Source organism: Misgurnus anguillicaudatus, chromosome 13 (genome assembly GCF_027580225.2).
Source record: "Misgurnus anguillicaudatus chromosome 13, ASM2758022v2, whole genome shotgun sequence".
In the NCBI taxonomy this organism is placed as follows: Eukaryota; Metazoa; Chordata; class Actinopteri; order Cypriniformes; family Cobitidae; genus Misgurnus; species Misgurnus anguillicaudatus.
The window spans coordinates 17,807,501-17,828,949 of NC_073349.2; the positions used below are offsets into that span (position 1 = coordinate 17,807,501).

At 39.1% G+C, this 21,449-nt stretch overlaps 1 protein-coding gene across 12 annotated transcripts in view; it reads left to right on the forward strand.

The window, feature by feature from the left end:
* Positions 1–21,449, forward strand: part of agrn (agrin) — a 329,502-nt gene that overhangs the window by 166,039 nt on the left and 142,014 nt on the right. For all 12 annotated transcript variants that reach the window (XM_073875244.1, XM_073875252.1, XM_073875243.1 and 9 more), the window contains 2 exons: positions 957–1,172; positions 21,105–21,329. In XM_073875244.1, coding sequence (XP_073731345.1) covers positions 957–1,172; positions 21,105–21,329 — 441 coding nt within the window. The remainder of the gene's footprint in view (positions 1–956; positions 1,173–21,104; positions 21,330–21,449) is intronic.

The following is a 21,449-nucleotide window of genomic DNA, read 5'->3' on the forward strand; positions in this document are numbered from 1 at the left end:
AAAATTATCCGATTACTCGATTAATCGATCGATTCAGTGCTAGATTAATCGATTACAAAAAGAATCGATAGCTGCAGCCCTAATACCAATAGACAGACAGACTAAGACAGACAGACAGATAGATAGATAGACAGCTATAGATAGATACATAGACAGATAAATATAGACAGATAGACAGACAGAAAGACAAACAGATAGATATCGATAGACAGACAGACAGACAGACAGACAGACAAATAGATACCGATAGATAGACAGACAGATAAATAGATACCGACAGACAGATACGGATAGATAGATGGATGGATGGATGGATGGATGGATGGATGGATGGATGGATGGATGGATGGATGGATGGATGGATGGACGGACGGATAGATAACGAGAGATGGATACCGACAGACAGATAGATACCGACAGATAGATACCGATAAATAGACAGACAGACAGACAAACAAACAAACAGACAGATAGATACCGACAGATAGCCAGATAGATATACACACAGACAGACAGAAAGATGGATAGATAGATAGATGTTGTTTCAGGAACCTGGATTCTAGTCCAGCCTGGGTCATGTCCCGATCCCATGTCCCCTCTCTCACCCCTTACTTCCCTGTCTATACTTTCATAGCAAAAAGCCCACAAATAAAATTACAGGAGGGTTACAATTTTCCACATACTTGTATGCATGTGTAACAACATGAGGGTGTACACATAATTGCTGTGCTTTTCTGAAAGTGCTCCCATTGATTCTGAATGAGAAAATAACAAATGTTGAACAACATCTCCTCATACAGGAGCCCTAAAGGTCAGGTATTGACTAAAACAATGTTGATTCGCATGCGCTTTTTCTCAAGAGTCTTTTGTTCAGCTCTCATATGACCGTAGTTTGGCTTATCACATGATCTTAAATTACTAATGTTTACTCTATATTTATCTTTGTGTCTCTGCAGGTTGCCGTGGGAAGTTGTGTGGTTTTGGAGCCTTGTGTGAGAGAGACCCAACTAACCCTTCTAAAGGAGAGTGCGTATGTAAGAAGATTCCATGTTCGCCGGTGGTTGCGCCGGTGTGCGGATCGGACGACTCTACTTATTCCAATGAGTGCGAGCTTGAGAAAGCCCAGTGCATTGCGCAGAGACGTATCAAGGTGATGCGGAAAGGCTCATGTGGTAAGTCCAATCATATGCACAGACCTATATGTGTCAGTCCACATGTCTCTTTATCACATCTTATAACTTTTTTAACCCTTACCTCCAAATTTCTGCATATATAGGGTTTAAATAACACATGACTTGGCCTATTTATGTCTTTTTACTACCAGTAAGAACCATTTTAATTTGTATAGGCAGGGTTACAACTTTTCTACAAATGCAAAACGCAAATGTAAAACAAAATACCGCAAAGCAAGTTTTAATGCCGTGCAGTCCTAATTCGATCTGTTTTTAATGCATATCCTAAACAACATTTGCCTTCCCATTATCACGTATTACCATATTCATGAATCCCGGTGTGCCTAGATTGTCACATACTAATATCCTGCCAGTAGAGAATATGTGTTTCGTGTTTTCTGCACCGTTCATCTTTTACATTCCAATCAATTACATTTCATGAATGATAAGTAATATGCGAGATGCGGTTCGTTATTAAACCCTCTCCGTGGTTGTGGGCCTGGCCATAAATTAGGCGAGCTGGTGGAACAAGCCGTACAAAGCGTTCAAAGAGCTCTAATTAGCTACCACACACGCTGTCTACCAGAAACTGATCAGCGCTGAGGAATGAGAGCCCCGGCCTACCAGTCTCCATTCAGAAGCGCATTAAAGATCACACTATCCCAGTGTGTTGAAGCAGTCAAAGTTCTGCTGCGTGGCGGGGCTTTAATGGCCAGTAGCCTCCCTGCTATTGCGCTAATGAAATTGACAGTGTGGCTATCGGGAGTCGTATCTTTCAAACTCAGCTGGGATCAGCAGGCACAGATAACGGACGGATGGATAGCGTTTCCCCTGGGAAAAGAGGTTGAGATGGTAGACGAACTGTAAGGGTTGACAGGAGAGAGACGGGTTTGGCATAAGACTTCGTGGGGATGGGGAAAGGATGAATCACTTATGTTATATAAGTAGCCAGTCACATTGACAAGCAATGCGAGGCTCATTATGACAGCTGTGGAATAGGAGTCCCGCCCTATTGCTGAAATAGCCAATCACCTGTTAGTGTATTCTCTGTTTTTTTTTTCTCTATTTTTTTCTTGTTCAGTGATTCAAGCTAAATAATTTATGATACCAGTATAGTCAGAAATACTTGTACTGTAATTGTATTTTTTACCAATGATAACAAATAAATAAAAGTAGAATAAAATTTGAAAAAAAAATTGGTGATTCAAGCTAAAGAAGTGGAATTAATGATATTGTCAATAGTAATAAATAATAAAAATAAATTGTTTTTCCAGTGATGTTTACTTTTAAACTGTTTTTCAATATTTTACAATGTTCTTACCTCAACTTAGACTAATTAATACATACCTATCTTTTTTCAATGCGTGCACTTCATCTTTGCACAGCACATTGTAAATGTGTTAGCATTTAGCCTAGCCCCATTCATTCCTTAGGATCCAAACATGGATAAATTTACAAATCAAACACTTCCAGGTTTTCCATATTTATTTTGTGCCACCATACTTACTGTGGGTTCACACCAGATGTGTTTGAGGTGTCAAATTAGCGTCTACCGCGCGTAGTTGGAAGTTGAAACATTTTGAGTGTACTCACTTCATTTGCGAGTGAAAGCCGCATGTGAAATTCTAGTCATCTAGACATTCACGCGGAAATTTGCATCATGGGAGGGCTTTCTGCGACTCTGCTTGCTCCTGTAATCACATCACTACTAGAGCAAGCTCCTAATTGGTTAACGCATCGCGTTTTTCCGCCAAAATTTCAGATTTCTCAACTATCGCGTTTCCCACTTCAACGCTTAATTTGCGTCATTTGCACGAACAAGATGCGCAAATGAGGCAGAATCGCGTCTACCAAGCTGCGCTAAACGGCTCATTCAGGCAGCGAGACCTCCAGACGCGCCTCAACGCATCTTTACATGACTTAAAGGAACAGTATATAAGAAATTTATATCAATTAATCATAAAATGGCCCTGATATGTCACTAGACATTAAGAAATCATTTTCATTTTAAATACTTATATAATATTAATAACATTTTAATAATGGCAAAATGGACCAAAAAATAAAAACTCTTTGTCTTTCAATCTTTCAATCACCTGTATTTCAGTCTTTCGACGCAGGCCACAACAACTTCTCTATGCTTTTCGGCCACTGGCAAGACCCATCCAGTCTCTGCCAGTGGCCGAGCCTTCTTTTGATGTTGAGTGGCAGCCATTCGGTCACCGCCCGTGTCCATCGCCCGTCTGAACTCCTGGCCACGTGTCCGGCCCAGCGCTTCTTGGCCTGTTTGGCTTGGTTGACAGCATCCTTGACCTTGCTTATCTTCCTCAGTTGCTCATAGCTGATGTGATCCATTCACACCAGTCTGCCACTGATTCGCCGATGAGGACTATGTTGTCTGCGAGACACAGATGGCTTAGCCACTGTACTAGTACTTGCTATTGAATCAAAATTTTATCCAACAATTTTGGGGATTTTGTTTATTTTTCCCATTAAAGTAGAAAGAAGCAGTAATTGCATGACTTTAAATACCAGCCTAAAGGCATTTAGAATATGTGTACCCTAAAGCTCGGGATCAAACAGTGAATTTAAAGAGCCACCGGCTCTCAACGGGTGCTGCTCCGGTGGCACAGGGCAAGAGGAGAATCAAAAAGAAAAGAACAGACATGTGGCCTGTTTAAAAGATGAGCATTGGTGCTCTGATAATATTGAACTCCAGTGGGTAAACAGAGTCTCCAGCTGTTGTGTAAGTCAGTGGGTGAGAAAGAAATGGAGTACGCGTCGAGCTCATTTTAGACTGGCAGCGCACTGGAACTCCTCTGGATTGGCAGCAGTAGAGCGGAGCGTCGGGTCGGAGCGATTGATCAATAGAAGAATTGATCATATGTGTGCAGAGCACGTCTTAAATTACTACGATGATTGCCAATAGCGCTCTCTTTACACGCCCCCTCCATTTTTTCGACCCAGCTGATAAAAACCAGTCATGAATGCCCGCGGCACTGAGTAGGTCAAATCCGTGCTTCATGTATTCACACCCTAAACCAGGACTAATACTTACACTATCCATTGAGGCTGAAACTGTCAGCTTCTGTTGTCTAAATAAGGTTATTCGGCTCAGAAGAGCGGGGGAGGAAAAACTTTAACCTCGGGGTATCATGGGAAGCAGCTTAATGGAAGAATCAATATGTTTGTCCCGTTATTGACGGCTGAAACAGTGTTCCTTCACCAGGGAAGTATGGCTCATTTCTTTCAAATCCTTTACCTGCTAAAACTTCAGGTGTTGATCCAGACGGCTCATATGGGCCGCTTCTCTCCATATCACTGTTCTTGCGTTGCAAGGCGATGCGTGCATGTTTAATGTCAAAGCCGACGTGCATTGTGGTTGATGTAGCCATGAGAGACTGTTTGATTTATGATCTCTCTGAAAACACATCTCAGTCAATAGTAAAGCAACTCAGAAAGTACCGTAGGGATTATATACTGTTTGTGTTGTATAATGTGATCCATCTTAGGAGACAAGGAAGAGATTTTTTTTTTTGAAAATGTAAAGATGGTTGATTTATTATGTTTGTTTAGGTAAAAAATACATGTTATTATAAGTTAGTGCTGGGTTTAAAGGTTAAAACACATGTTCTGTATTCTGTCTGTGGATCTACACTGTCATTGTAATGTTATACCTTTTGGGGGATAATATTCTACTTTAAAGGAAAACACCACCGTTTTTCAATATTGTACTATGTTTTTACCTCAACTTAGATGAAATAATACATACCTATCTTTTTTCAATGCGTGCACTTTTAATCTTTGTACAGCGTTTCTTGAATGTGTTAGCATTTAGCCTAGCCCCATTCATTCCTATGGCTCCAAACAAAAGTTTTATTTTGTTCCACCATACTTAACTACTCATGTAACGGTCTTTAAATAGGGAAAATATGGAAGTGTTTGGTGGCTTTTAAATTCATCCCTGTTTGGATGCTTAGGAATGAATGGGGCTAGGCTAAATGCTAACACATTCATCAGGCGCTGTACAAAGATTAAGTGCACGTATTGAAAAAAGATAGGTATGTATTCATTAGTATAAGTTGAGGTAAGAACATAGTAAAATATTGAAAAACGCTGGTGTTTTCCTTTAAGGACATATTGTTTACCTTTTAGGACCAATTTTATACCAGTTAAATGTTACAAAAATAGCCTCGAAAATCATACACACACTTAAAGGAAAACAACAGTTTTTCAATATTTTACTATGTTCTTATCTCAACTTAGATGAATTAATACATACCTATATTTTTTCAATGCGTGCACTTTTAATCTTTGTACAGTGCTTCTTGAATGTGTTAGCATTTAGCCTAGCCCCATTCATTCCTATAGTTCCAAACAAAAGTTTTATTTGGTGCCACCATACTTACTCATGTAACTACTCTTTAAATAGGGAAAACATGGAAGTGTTTGGTGTCTTCTAAATTCATCCCTGTTTGGATTCTAAGGAATGAATGGTGCTAGGCTAAATGCTAACACATTCACAATGCGCTGTTAAAAATATAGGTATTATTAATTTGTTAAGTTGAGGGAAGAACATAGTAAAATATTGAAAAACGGTGGTGTTTCCCTTTAATTTAAAATGAATTTTAAAGACGCGGAGACGTGAAATGAAAACTAACTTCCTGTTTGGCTGATCGTTCCCTACGATAGCTCAATATTCAGGGCCAGCCAGGGTCCTGGTGACATCTCCATGGCCACTGAGATCCACAGCCACCACCAATGGCACGTAGCCACCCCTACCTCGTGCAAATGAGTTTTTCGCCCACCCCTGCGTTGGCGCCTGTGCATGTGCGTGGAGACGCCCGCCAAAACACATTCACCTTACTGCGTGACAGGAGACTCAATTCACACTCATCAGCGCAGGGTCCTCGGCTTACTTATTCCATCTGCAGTACGAACTCTGCGGTTCCTCACCCTCAGACTATTTTTAGCTCTGGTTGGGTCTACTACTGTACAGTCTGGACCTGTTCACCAGCACACAATTATAGCATGAGGGGTAAATCGACACTGTCTTTCAGTAATGGGATTCTCGAAAATGAATTCTGGAAGCAGAAACTCCCTGATCTCGCAGTATCGATTACAGTCTTTTTCTTGAAACCCTCTTTTTCCGATAACTTTCTCAGTCAGATGAAAAGCTAGTTTGATCTGCCCGTCAGGAAACAGTTATGTTGCTCTGCGGCCATGCTGACTTGCTACATTCTGCTTTTGCTATATTACATTTATGCATTTGGCATTTATCCGAAGCAACTTACACTGCAGTCTCTGTCTCTCTGTATGTATTGCATATATACTGTATATATAGCTAATATTAACAGAAATCTACTTTGTAGTTTTCTTCAGCTTGCATTGCTGGGGTAGTCACTAGTGGAGGGTTTAAAGACCGTGTGCGATCTTGTGGTGGAATCGGCCAATCAGCTTCAATATGACATCATTATCCCTAGCCTGTGTGAGTGACGGCTTATGTGATTGGCTGAAAACACCTGGATGCAGAACTGAATGCTCATGAGAGAGAATGCTAACAAATACATAAGATTTGGCCAGGCATTGCAAAACTGTATAAATTAAAATGAAACCGGTACATATTTATTAACAATAAACTTAAAGGATTAGTCAATTTTCTTTAAAAAAAAAAACCCAGATAATTTACTCACCACAATGTCATGTGTGCGTTAAAGGATTAGTCCACTTTCTTAAAAACATCCAGATAATTTACTCACCACCATGCCATCCAAAATGTTGATGTCTTTCTTTGTTTAGTCGAGAAGAAATTATGTTTTTTGAGGAAAACATTCCAGGATTTTTCTCATTTTAATGGACCCCAACAGGGTTTTAATGCAGTTTAATACAACAACGTCGGAACGGTCCTCTTTCTCCACACTTGTAAACACTGGGGCGTAGTTTCGCATTCGCATCCGTGACCTGTTGACGTGATAACGTATTGCGCGAGGTCGCGCTGGCGCGTCACAGGACCTGAAATAAACGAGAAGTTGTGGTTTAAAAGTGCATATTTTTTATTTTTCTTGTCAAAAATGACAATCGTTTCGTTAGATAAAACCCTTTTGCCTCGTTTGGATCGTTTAGAGTCCTTTGAAACTCCGTTGAAACTGCAATTTTAAACTGCATTAAAACTGTTACGTTTTGGGGTCCATTAAAGTCCATTCAAATGAGAAAAGCCTGGAATGTTTTCCTCAAAAAACATAATTTCTTCTTGACTGAACAAAGAAAGACATCAACATTTTGGATGGCATGGTGGTGAGTAAATGATCTGGATTTTTTTAAGAAAGTAGACTAATCCTTTAACGCACACATGAACGTGCAAAAACCCAAACTTAGGCTGAAGTTTAAATGTATATGTGGCTTTTTTCATGCAACTTATAGCAGTGCTACAGGATATAAGCACACAAAACACTGAGACGTCAATGTGAATATGAAATCAGGGGCTTTAGTTTCCGTTCAATCACCAGAGCCTTCATTCTGCCACTTATCCCCTGGAGAGTGAGAATACTTTTTATACAAATCTCTCTCTCTCTCTCTCTCTCTCTCTCTCTCTCTCTCTCTCTCTCGTTGAGCCCCCTTCTGAAGGAATGGATGCAGTGTTGAAGTGAGATAAGGCAGATTACAGCAGGACAGGCACATTAAAAAGCCACATCTTTCATACCCCCGCCTTTAATACCAGATGCGAGACGCTACTTACAACTTATTCATTTATTCGTGCTTTTGACTGGCCCTATTAATGCATTATTTTTAACCCTTACTGCACTTTAGTGTTGTATTGACTAAATAATGTTAATTAATTAGATACATATTAATGTACAGTATTTCACATGCATGTCTACTTGGTGTCTTCATTGTTATTTGAAGGCTGTAGATTGCTTCACATCAACACGTTCTGTGTGTCTGAAAGTAAATCGTGAAGACATCTTAAGGAAACAATCACAGCTGATTGTGTATGATTGTATTGTACCTTAGAAAACAACCTTTGAATGTGCTCCAGTATTTAAATAGGTGCGCTTGCTGTGCTAGATAATGATTATTGACTGTTACATTCGGCTTCCTGTTTGTGTAGTTCACAGTTAGACGTGCCGTCACACACCAGCAGCACAACCACTGGCCTTCTTGTCGTCTTTTAGATAATAAGGCTATTTGTCCTCTTTTTACTGCTCCTTTTCATCATTTTCTGACTCTGCTTCTAGAGCTCTGTTCCAGAACATAGGCAGTAGTCTTCTAAGGTAGCATACTAATCATAAAAAAGAGCTTACAAATTACGGTTTGGAACACTTTACTTAGTCAGCAACTGACTGATTTAAAAGTTTGGTCATTTTAGCTTAGCAACGTTACATTTAGAGTTATACTTTGTTGTGCTCTTCAGTAGCCTATTTAGAGCCGCAGTAGTATACAAATCGAATCCATTTCCTTTGCATTGCTAATGCAATGAGCTACCCATTGAGCCACAGGAACACCCATTGACTTTTAAAATAAATTTATAATTCACACTATTGGCTTCATCTGGTATTTTTGACTGTACACTAAAAATGCTGAGTTGTTTCTATTGGCATTCAAACATTGGCATTTTCTAGGTTTTTTTAAACCAACAGTTGGGTTTGTCCGCATTTAACCCATCCATGGCTTAAGAACGACACATTATTTTCAAATTGAAAATCATTTTCCCTACCATACAGGTTTATGAAGATTATAAAAACATGTTATCTATAGCATTATTTACATCATGCTATCTGCATTTTTGCATACGTTAGACAGCTTAATACTCTAATAATGGCAGGGTTATTTTTAAGCCATGTTGGGTAAATATTGGACAAAACACACTGCTGGGTTAGGATTGGGAAAAATAACTTTCAAGAAAAAAATTCATAGTATTTTTGTCTTGTTTTCAGTAAAATATCTAAAACTTCTTAAATTATGATTCTTTTTCTTGATAAGCAAATCGCCCAAGAAAATAAGTCTAGTTTTTAGACCAAAAGTATAAAATTTAAGTGATTTTGTGCATAAAACAAGCAAAAAAATCTGCCAATGGAGTAAGCAATTTTTTCTTGAATTTTATTGAATTTAGTGTTTAAGAAAAATGTTCAAGATTTTTTTGCTTACCCCATTGGCAGATTTTTTGTTGCTTGTTTTATGCACAAAATCACTTAAATTTTATATTTTTGGTCTAAAAACTAGACTTATTTTCTTAGGTCGTTTTGTTCATCAAGAAAAAGCATCTTCATTTAAAAAAAATGATATTTTTACTGAAAACAAGATAAAAATACTAAGAATTTTTTTTCTTAAATAATTTTTTTGCAGTGTGCAACTGCCGGGTAATTATATACACTCTAAAAAACGGTACTAAATAGCACTAAAAGTGGTTCACTGGCTCGTAATCATAGGGGAACCATTTTAAGTGCCATATAGCACCTGTGTAGCACCTGTGTAGAACCATATTGTGCTATATGGAACCATATCTGGTGCTATATCACCCCCGGGTGGTTCTTTATATGTGCTTTCTAGGTGCTATATAGCACTTAAAATGGTTCCCCTGTGATTATGAGCTTTTAGTGCTATTTAGCACCCTTTGATTTTAGTGTAACCCATGGTTGCATAACAACAACCCAACATTTGGTCATTTTTGGCCCAGCATGTGTTCTGTCCAGTTTTGCCTATTATGGGTTGAAAATAATCCAGACATTTTTAGATTTTCCAATATTGCTTAGTTTTTGTCCCTACAATTTTGTCTCATATGATTTCCTACTATGATTGTTTATCCCATGATTCATTTTTTCCATGACCTTTTCTGAAACATGGACCCAAATCATAGTGTGCTTTCTATTCAAGGATGCAGAAGTAAGTGCTTTAAAATACCATTCACACAAATCCAAACACACACTATGCAGTAATCACAGTACAGGACAGCTGCTCTGCGTCTGCCCTACCTATCTCAGGTTAATGTTGGAGAGAGCAGCCCTTCCCGTCAGCCAGTGGGGCTCTGGTGACGAAGAGGTGGTTTACTCGACCCCTCTGGAGCTCTTCATGTCTCTTTAAGTGTTCAGTGCTCTTCTCGATGCACGCAGGTGGAAGAGAGCCCAGCAACTCCTAGAGAGATATCTTTAAAATACTGTTCTCATTTTCTTTCACACCCTGGTGTCCTCCGAGAGCAGACGTGATATAGGCATTAGCCACACAGTAGCTGAATCAGATTCAGCTCAGCCATTCCGGTTTGCTGTTTGTGCAGTAAAGCAAGCTAATAAAAGTTTTACACATATATTTGGGTTTCATGCTGCTTTTATAAGTTTCTTACTGTTTTGACTTTTGTTGTATATTGGGTTCTGGCCATTTCAGCTACTATACTATAAAATATCATTCTTGTCTCTTCAGATAGACTGGATACTGCGTATATTACTTGCAGAATGTAAGACTACCACCTCATAAATGTGTATGTGTGTGTGTTCCTGTGAATATGTTTGTGTGTGTTGGCAGAAGCTTGCTTGAAGGAAAGGAAAATGATTATCGTCGAATGTGTCCGCTGATTGTACTCGGGGAAAAAATGTTAGAACAAAAATAAAGAAAATACGCTTTTTGTGGATATTGCTTTTAGCCAAACAAACTATTTTATCTTTGTTATTGTATTTGTATATTGAAAGAAAGCAGTGTGAGAAAGATCATTATATAAGCTGTGTGTGGCCTTAAAAACAAGTTTTCCTGCACCTTTTCCCTGGCTATTATACTATCATTAACCCTTGACCTATTCAAAATCCCATGCAACTGTTCTTAATCTGGTGAACTGTATTTATTGGAATGCAGTGTCTTGCGGTGCTATGCTATTGTTAATTAATGGTTAATTTGCTATTATAATAAGATGTGCATTGAAAAAGGAACCTGAACCATAAGGAAATTGTAGCAATTAGAGAACCTTAGCAACTGTATAGGAACATGACGCTAAAGGGGGTGGCACATCGGACAAGAAGCGCAGCCTCACGGAGGTATCGTACACCGGACGTGCACATTATATAGCGCTAGCTATACTTCAAACTGCAAAATATACGTTAGCAGCCAATGTTAATTGCTAACGATTTGGGACAAATATGATGTTATTAAATGTTAAACTATGTGATTGGCGCGACAGGGATTTGAGCAGCATCCAGAGGCACACCGGACATCCGCTGTCAGGCACGCCGGTGTGCGTACATTCATAGAAAATATTGTGTTCTGTTTTAGATTTGTGGGCAGTGCTTCTCGTCTGGGGTGCGACCCCTTTTACTCTTTAAAACATCTTAGCGATAACATAGCAACACTCTGGTAACATCAAGGATATTAAATATAGAGGGTATGCATTGACGTCACTTTTTTGAGGAAAACATTGCAGGATTTTTCTCATTTTAATGGACTTTAATAGAGCCCAACATTCAACACCCAACTCAACACTTAACAGCTCTTTTCAACGGAGCTTCAAATGACTCCAAACGACCCCAAACGAGGCACAAGGGTCCCATCTAGCGAAACGATTGTCATTTTTGACAAGAAAAATAAAAAATATGCTCTTTTAAACCACAACTTTTTGGCTAGGTCCTGTCCAGCGCAACCTAACGTAAATGCGTAGTGACGTAGGGAGGTCACGTGTTACATATATAAAACGCAAATTTGCGGACCACTGTAAACAATAAACTGACACAAAGACATTAATTAGTATCAGTTGACATACAACAACGTAGGAACGGTCCTCTTTCAACACATTTGTAAACACTGGGGCGGAGTTTCGCGTTCGTCCTCTGTGACCTCTTAAGTCGTGACGTATTGCGTGGGGTCACGTTGGCGCATCACGACTGGATCTAGACGAGAAGTTGTGGTTTAAAAGTGGATATTTTTTATTTTTCTTGTCAAAAATGACAATCGTTTTGCTAGATAAGACCCTTATGCCTCGTTTGGGATCGTTTATAGTCATTTGAAACTCCGTTGAAAAAACTGTTTAGTGTTAAGTGTTAAGTGTTGGGCTCTATTAAAGTCCATTAAAATGAGAAAAATCCTGCAATGTTTTCCTCAAAAAACATAATTTCTTCTCGACTGAACAAAGAAAGACATCAACATTTTGGATGACATGGTGATGAGTAAATTATCTGGATTTTTCTTTTGAGAGAATGGAATATTCCTTTAATGTACTTAAATATTAAATTTTAATTTTAAACTAAAACTTGTATTTATGAAATATAATACAGTAAAAATTATGATGTTTGGAATGTATGTTTTCCAAAGAAAAACACTGACTACAGTTTTATAGTTTTTAAATATATGATTAGTTATCACATAGGCGCTCTATGTTTATATATCAAATGTGTTTCCCGGAGCACAAATTCTGCCTCTGAAGTCATTGCCTCATGAGGCAGTGAGACAAGAAGTCAGCTGCCTAAAGCTGCATTCACATTCACCGACGCCATCTCATTGATTTCAATGGAAGCTCGGTTTCATCCAGCGACACGACCGGCAGTGACCGTTGACAAAGTTGAGGAATTTTTAACTTTATGCAAATTATGAGCGACTTTCTGGAGCGACTACCTTTGAGAACGAAGCATTGGAGTCACGTCATGTGTCTGTTGTCAGTTACTGGAGTGGACGTCATTCATTTGTTTATGACAACCATGATTTAGAAACCCCTCTTTTAAAAGAGACGAGCGACACATAGCGACAAAGTCGCTTATAATGCACCTTCAAGGTTTCAGACGCAGCCCATGAATATAAGATAATGCAATGCTCACTATGGCTGTTTATACGACAGAAGCTACCCCTTTCAGTATAAAGAACAAATCATAAAATGATAAAGACTGATGTTTCTCAGGGGGAGGGGCTCTATAGAGATTTGCGTAAGGCGCTTGCCAACTTGTGTGCATGCGGAGTAGCAGACACAACCTCGAAAAAGTGTTTTTCAACGTGTTGAACTTAAGAAACAAATGTTATGGTACAGTTGATGTCAGGTTTAATTGTTGGTTAGAAATATAGGTTGTCTTATTGTGTAGAGATATCTGTCTTTCCCTATTCAGTAAATAGGACTTTAGTCTGGCATGACTAAAATAACTGCCAGGAGGCGTTGCAAAGATGGCTGCCTAGTGGCACGACTTCCCTAAGGGGATTTTGGTAAGAAATAATAGCAATCACAACAACTAATATTTCATTCAGAAAACTTGAAAAATCTATGTTTAGTTTTTGTGAACCAGTTTGCTATCTCTTTCCATCCACACAGTCACATGCTTTATTTCTTTGATGCAGTGTTGTTTTCGTCAACGATGACGACAACGAAATGACTTCGTTGATGCACCTATTTTTTTACGCTAACGCGACGATGACTAGCTAAAAATGTCTCTAAAGGTGACGAAAACATGACGAGACGCTTTCGAGTTTTCGTTGACGAGACGAGACGGAACGAAAATGATTATAAGTCTGACGTTCACAATGCATATCGTTTCTGCCTATTTTGCGTAAAATCTGTCTGTTTTTAGCTAAAAAGTATCAGCAATGCTGCCACTTCCTATCCTTGTTTTGGGTCAACTCTCGCTGCGTTCCAACCCGCTTACTTCCATACTATATAGTAGGCAAAGAGTACGAGAAGTACTATATAGTATGGAAGTATGCGGCTTGGGACGCAGCGACAGTCTCACTCACCCCCACCACCCAGCTGCCGCCATGTCGCGCACGCGCACTAGATTTCAAACAACAACAACAACACACCTGCGGCTGTGGTGAGTTCGAAGGACCATGGCGGTGACGCCAATAAACGGAAACGACGAGATGATTTATGGACATTCTTTTAGTATAATCCATCAAAAAGAAAAACGGAATGCATATTGGGAAACGACAGTAAATGTGGCCACAAACTAGATGGGAAGAATACCTCCAACCTCAAGCGGCACCTGAAGGCTCATCACGCTAATATTTTTTTAAAGGTAACTACAAGTCACGCTGTTAACATATCATATACATTCAATTACACTCGACATTCGGCTCGTGACACATTTCATGGTAAGCTTAATATTTTACATGTATCTACTTGTCAAACCTAAGCCCATTTCCAATACTTTTTGTGGTGTATTTAAATAACAAGGCAAAGCACTTTTTAATCTTAATTAATTTGTTAAAGAATACTTTTTTTTTACTAAAATTGACTTAAACTTGACTAAAACCTTTTTGCGTTTTCGTCGACTAAAACTTGACTAAAACCTTTTTGTGTTTTCGTCGACTAAAACTTGACTAAAACTATCAAGTTTATAAGTGACTAAAATGTGACAAACGTAAAAGCATTTTCGTCCAAAAGACTAAGACTAAAACTAAAAGGGCTGCCAAAAACAACACTGCTTTGATGAACGCACGCATGCCATATCAAACCTGGTCTTAGACTGTGATCTGAAGCCTTCACAAAGGTTTGCAGCTTAGCATTGGCTAAGAGCTCACAAACGGGAGATAAACCTCGCCCATGATGGGTCAGACAGGAATGACAATGCTCACCTATGGAATGCTACAAGTACAGTAGTACACACATACAGACACGTGTGCATCTTCTGTCCTTCTGTCATTGTAGCAGATTGCACGGCCTTTGAGTTCCACCTGAAAAGCTGTGTATTATCAGTTTTTGTGCCTATTTTTCTTTATGCAATTGTAACACTGAGGCATGTAAAGAAGGAAGACAGCTGCAGTCAAATAAGCCCTTTGAAGAATTACATCAAAAGAGCGAATCGTCTCACTGTGCGAGGGTTGACAACTGCAAAGGGTGGGGGTGGAGCGGTGGCGTATGATGTTGGATTTGGAGGTCATTTGTGGAGGTTCACAAAGAGGTTCATCTTTATTTTTGGGGGGGGTTCCTCTGTCTTTGGACATTAATTTACAATATTTTCAAACCTGTTAAAGGGACACTCCACTTTTCTTTAAAATATGCTCATTTTCCAGCTCCCCTAGGGTTAAACACCCGATTTCAACCATTTTGAAATCCATTCAGCCGATCTCCGGGTCTGGCGCTAGCACTTTTAGCATACCTTAGCATAATCCATTGAATCTGATTAGACCATTAGCATTGCGCACAAAATGACCAAAGAGTTTTGATATTTTGTAATTTATTATTAGCGCCTGAAAATAGTTCCCTTGGTTACTTTTAATATCAGGGCACTATTTTCGGGTCCTGTGTAATATCATTGCGCCTGCTACAGCCATGGTACGGCAGCAAAGTCTTTGATTATTACGCCAGAATGAGAGTATAGTTCCTAGCCATATCTGCTTAGAAAATTGCAAATTTTAGTACATGATGTGACTACAGAAGAGTCAAGTTTTAAATAAGAAAAATATCGAAACTCTTTGGTTTTTTTTGAGTGCGATGCTAATGGTCTAATCAGATTCAATAGATTATGCTAAGCTATGCTAAAAGTGGTACCGGCAGACCCAGAGATCGGCTGAATAGATTCCAAAACGGTAAACATCAAATGTTTAACTCTAGGGGAGCTGGAAAATGAACCTATTTTTAAAAAAAGTGGAGTGTATCTTTAAAGTAACTGTTTTTGTTTATGCATTAAAAGTGAATTGGGACCAGAGACGGTCGTGGTCACCATTCACTGTACAGATAACAAAAGCCTAATTTTCTTTGTTCCTTAATAAAGTAAGTAAATGATGACAGATTTTTGATTTTGGGGTGAAGGATCTCTTAAACACCCACATAATATGCACACATGAACGGGTCGTGCAGTGCACAGTGCGTGCCGCCGAGCGTTCCCGCCAAGATCACGTAGCAGCAGACAGCTCCCCGCACACATTACGCATTAATACATCCAGCACTAACACATTATCACAGTGCTGTCAGCGAGGCAGATCAGTACTTCTCTCTTCGCCTCGCTTCCCCCTCACTTCCTCTTAGCCTGTTGGCGGCTTTTCCTTTGCGTATTAGTCGGTTGTAAAGTCTAGATAGGGCTCCTATTATTTCCCTCTTTCTCCATGCCTCCCATTTCTTCCCATTGTCCTAAGACTTCAGAGCTGAAGAGGAGCGGCCTAATTGGCTGTGAAAGGCATTTCCAGTTCGTAAGTAGGTAACTATACCACTCTTCCTCAAGATACTGTATTTTCAGTACTAAAGCACAAGGAGGAGGCAGCTCATCTCCTTGGTGACCCCAGAGGTTCGGCTTGTTAGGCTAGTCACATTCTTGCAGGCAAATTGACTGCTTGTTTGAAACTGAGAGGAAGGCTTATCTGGGCTTACATGACGGGGAGCTATGTGTGCACCTCATACAGGCTGGCCTTTTGCATTCCGACGCTCATCAGCGAGCTGTGACAGTAACTATTTAATAGATTCACAAAGTCTGTTTATCGCCACACCTTATGACATATCGTGGCACCGAATGTGTAGCTACTTCTGCACATGTCTGACAGACACATCAGTACTGATTTAGAGACCCGCTTTAGATCAGACAGATGAAATCAAACATCTCGGGCTGTTGGGGATGAAGCAGATCCATTGAAATAAAAGTAATGAGTCTGAGCTCGGTTGTCATTAGTTATGACTGCGAGGATAAGGAAAGACTCTTACCGGAAAGCGTCAGTCCATCCCAAAGGCCATCACAGACCGAACAGGCTCATTTGTCATCGTAGAGGAAAAAAATACAGCATATGACACTTTTCACGAATAGGGTGCGAGATAGGGCCTGAAACTCTTAAAAAATGAAGTGATTTGTTTCTTTCCAACAAATCGTCATTGAAAGGGGAACGTTAACCTTCAGGAAATATTGACTGTCAACCTCAGAAGGTCAAACTAAATATTATATGAGCTGGGTTTTATGTGAGCTGTATTTCGTATTCATTTTAAATGAGGTTTGGATACATGCGGTAACAGAACTGTGTACCATATGTTATGCCCAACATAAAATATATGAATGAATATATAAATGCTAAAAAGTGCGGGGTTATATTTAACCCAAAGTTGTTTCACAAAAGGACAAACCTAACTGTGCTTATTTGTTTCAACCATAGACTGTAAAAAAAGATGGACGACGCCCGTTTGCTCTCTTCCATTGGTGAAAAGTGAAGCCGTCAGTGTCCCGATACGGCGCTGACATATTGGGTCTTGAATTTGCGCATTAGCGATTTCGGGACCAGTCCTGCGCAGTAGTGACCAGGAAGTAAAGCCGCCAAATCAAGGTCCCGCCCACGCTCTCGCAGAATGCGCATATCACAGCTGTCAATCATGATGTGACACCACCGTTTTATAGCATTAAATAATTAACTAAAAACAAACTTATTTTAAAAACAAACACTTGAATTTACACCAGCGTGACACTACAGTAAATGACACCAGCTTCGAAAAAAATATAATTGAAGTGTAATTAAATTGTTTAGTTGGTCTCAAGTCCCATTGAATAACATGGGGGAGGCGGGGTTTATGACCTATACTGGGACCAGTCACTGGGGGGCGATCGAGACGTTTTGGCTTCACTTTTCAGGGCTTGTGCGGCAAGCTTGGTTTTAACCAAAAATGCTCAGTTGTTTTAACCTATTGTTGGGTTAAATATACAAAATATAAAATATACACTGTAAAAAAGCAATGCAGAATTTTTGTCAAATCAATATATATTTTTATGATACTTTAAATTAAAAAATTAAGTTAAACAATTGCAACTTGTTTTATAAGTTATGTCAACTTGTTAAAGTCAAAACTTAAAATAGTAGGTTGAATTGGCGTTGAGCTGTTTAAACTTCATGCTGAATTTTTTACAGTGTGGGTTAATTTAAGCCTGGGTTTGCTGGGTTTGTTCCTTTTTGACCCAACACTGGGTAAAAAATAACCAAGCATTTTAGTTTAATAAATATAAAAATAGCTGTGTACATATCAAAATATTTTTTAAAGAAAAACACTGTTTTTAAATATTTTACTATGTTCTTACCTCAACTTAGACTAATTAATACATAGGCTACCTATCTTTTTACCATGTGTACACTTAATCTTTGTACAGCGCGTTGTGAATGTGTTAGCATTTAGCCTAGCTCCATTCATTCCTTAGGATCCAAACAGGAATGAATTTAGAAGCCACCAAACACTTCCCTGTTTTCCCTATTTAAAGACTGTTACATGAGTAGTTACACGAGTAAGTATGGTGGCACAAAATAAAACTGGATTTTTTTAAGCGGATAAAAAATGAGAACATATTGTATGGCGGAAAAGCACTTAGTTTGCAGCACTTCGATCTCGGGCGCAGTACATCATCAGTTTGGATCCTAAGGAATGAATGGGGCTAGGCTAAATGCTAACACATTCATGACGCGCTGTACAAAGATTAAGTGCACGCATTGAAAAAAAGATAGGAATGTATTAATTTGTCTAAGTTGAGGTAAGAACACAGTAACATATTGAAAAACAGTGGTGTTTTCCTTTAAAGTGCCACTCAAATCATCAATAATCAATAATAATAATAATAGCAATAATAATAATAATAACAATAGGGTTCTACGCCCCTTCGGGGCTTGACCCCTAATAATACACTCTATGCTAAAAAAATGCTAGGTTTTTTCATCCCAGTGTTGGGTCAAAAAAGACAAACCTAGACGTTGGGTTAAATTAACAAAAAATATATAAAATAATAATAACAACAACTATAATCATAATAATAATAACAATAAAAATATTATTAATAATAATAACAAACAAACAAAAATGCTGCATTTCTCAGCAAAATACTACAGCAAATTGTAAAACTGTCTCATACGGTTTTATTTTTAGTGCCACTTATTTGAAAGACTTTAATGTCTTTAAAAATAAGTTCCTTAACTCTTCATGTTATTGGACTCTTCGTGCTGCTGTACTCTTTATGCTTTGTTAATGTTTTGTTAAATAACAGTTTATCTAGCATACTGTATAAAGGTGTAAAAACGCTGCCCGCTGAATTTAGTTTACGGTATCGAGTTGTATATCAGCACATCCTCCACAGTCCACACAGACATTCACAATGAGTTTTTGGAAACACGAGTCGTTGGTTAGCAAACAGAGGCTGGTGAAGTGCGAGGTTCAGACGTGCAAAGACGAGGGAGGCGCAGGGAGTCTTTTTTTAGCGAGGGAAAGGAAGAAACGCTTTGATCACACGGCACACGAAAGCGCCACTGATCTCATCCTTACGATGCCATTTGCCAGGTTTATCACATCCATATGAGTGGGCTTGTGAGCGTGCGTGTCACGTTGAAAAGTAGAACGGGGTCCTTGGAGAGGTACAGAAAAGCTTTAATTAAACAAGTGGATTCTCTTAACAGATTCACACAAAGTTAAACCCACAAATGATGCGCGGAGGCCGTAGGCTGATGCAGCGTCGAGTTGAAAACAGGGACAAAGAGAGTGAAAATGAATTGGATGCGGATGGCATGGGGGTATGAGGGTTGGTGGGGAGGTCGGAAATTAATATAGCCTCTGTTCTGTTCTGTATTCTGTTCTGTATTCTGTTTATCAATGCTTCATAAATATTTATATTGAAATAATAATTATAATCGGGTGGCTAATGTGAGCATCGGGTATTAAATACAAAAAATTTATTTTTAGTTAAATCGTGTTAAAAAATCATAACTAGTTATTTCTGAAATAGACAAAGTCTTTTAAATGGAAAATATTTTTTTTCTTATTCTCAGTGTTAAAAAAGCTGATTAGGTCCCTCCAGCATTGGATGGGTACGCTGAAGCATAGCAATCGAGAGTGTTTTTTGAATGCTAAGCTTACTTGAAATGGTCCGTGTTGAATTAGAGTGACTTGTTTGTACACCCAGCCAGATGTGACTGAAAATTCAAGTCTATGGCACTGAGCTGTTTGGGTTAAGCCACTTTACTCCGCCAACTGTCCTGACACGGGGCACGTTTGAGCTTTGTGGAAGTGCAGGAGGACCACGTCTCACTTTAACACACACTTTTATCTCTGTAATGGGCTTCCTGTTTGAAGATCACGCTGGGCTGGATGTCAAGCCATAAACACCTGCCCTAAACAGACCTTAACATGACAAGCAGTCAATTATCTAAACACAACCAAGAGCACATTATGTCACTGTTGGTGCTTACCATTTTTATATTGGGTTGGGGATTTAACAAATTGTGACTTATAGACATGAATGATAAATGAAGGAAACATGCTATTACTTTACTAAGCCATTGGACATGTCATAGACACCTGCTGTATTATAAAACGGGCAAAATCCTGTTTGCTTTAATTCAAATTTAGATTTAATTCTGTAGCGTTTATTCACAATTTTGCATTGTAGCAAAGCAGCACAGTATATAAAAAAGCTGTGTCAACTGCAAAAAAATAGGCTGGACATACACTCACCTAAAGGATTATTAGGAACACCTGTTCAATTTCTCATGAATGCAATGGTGTATGGTGTGGGGGATATTTTCTTGGCACACTTTAGGCCCCTTAGTGCCAGTTGGGCATCGTTTAAATGCCACGGCCTACCTGAGCATTGTTTCTGACCATGTCCATCCCTTTATGACCACCATGTACTTATCCTCCGATGGCTACTTCCAGCAGGATAATACACCATGCCAACGGGAGCTTTGTGCCCTGGATGTGCATCCCACAAATCTCCATCAACTGCAAGCTGCTATCCTATCAATATGATCGAAAGGGGGTCAAACACAGTATTAGTATGGTGTCCTAATAATCCTTTAGGTGAATGTAAAAGCCTGTGTATATACTCCCATAAGTTGTATACATTATCAGTGTCTACTGTAAAAAATAGTTGTCTGTAGGATTGCAATCAAAGCATTAATTTCATTTTCATATCACATTAACCTCAAGACGCCCCATTGGCTGTGCTAATAAGCTTTGGTTGGCCACTTTCATTATCTTCAAATAGAAAAATTTCTGTTATGTTGTTGCTTTAACCTCTTTTTCTAATTTCTGGTTTTCAGCTCAGAAGGACCCTTGCAGCGAGATGACCTGCAGCTTTGGCAGTACCTGCATCCAGTCATCGAACGGCCTGTCGGCCAAATGCATGTGTCCTCTGAGCTGCGAGAACGTCCCCAAGCTGGTGGTCTGTGGCAGCGACGGTCAGGACTATCAAAGTGAATGTGAACTCAACATGAAAGCTTGCACCATCCAGAAAAACATCCGCGTGCATCACAAGGGTCGCTGCGGTGAGTCTAGAGAGCCTTTATGGAGTCATTATCTGTCATTATCACTGTGCATTATTGTCTTGCCGTCATTACATTGAGGATTCTTTTAAAGTGACGGTAAAGTGGTTGTCTGTTTTTTTT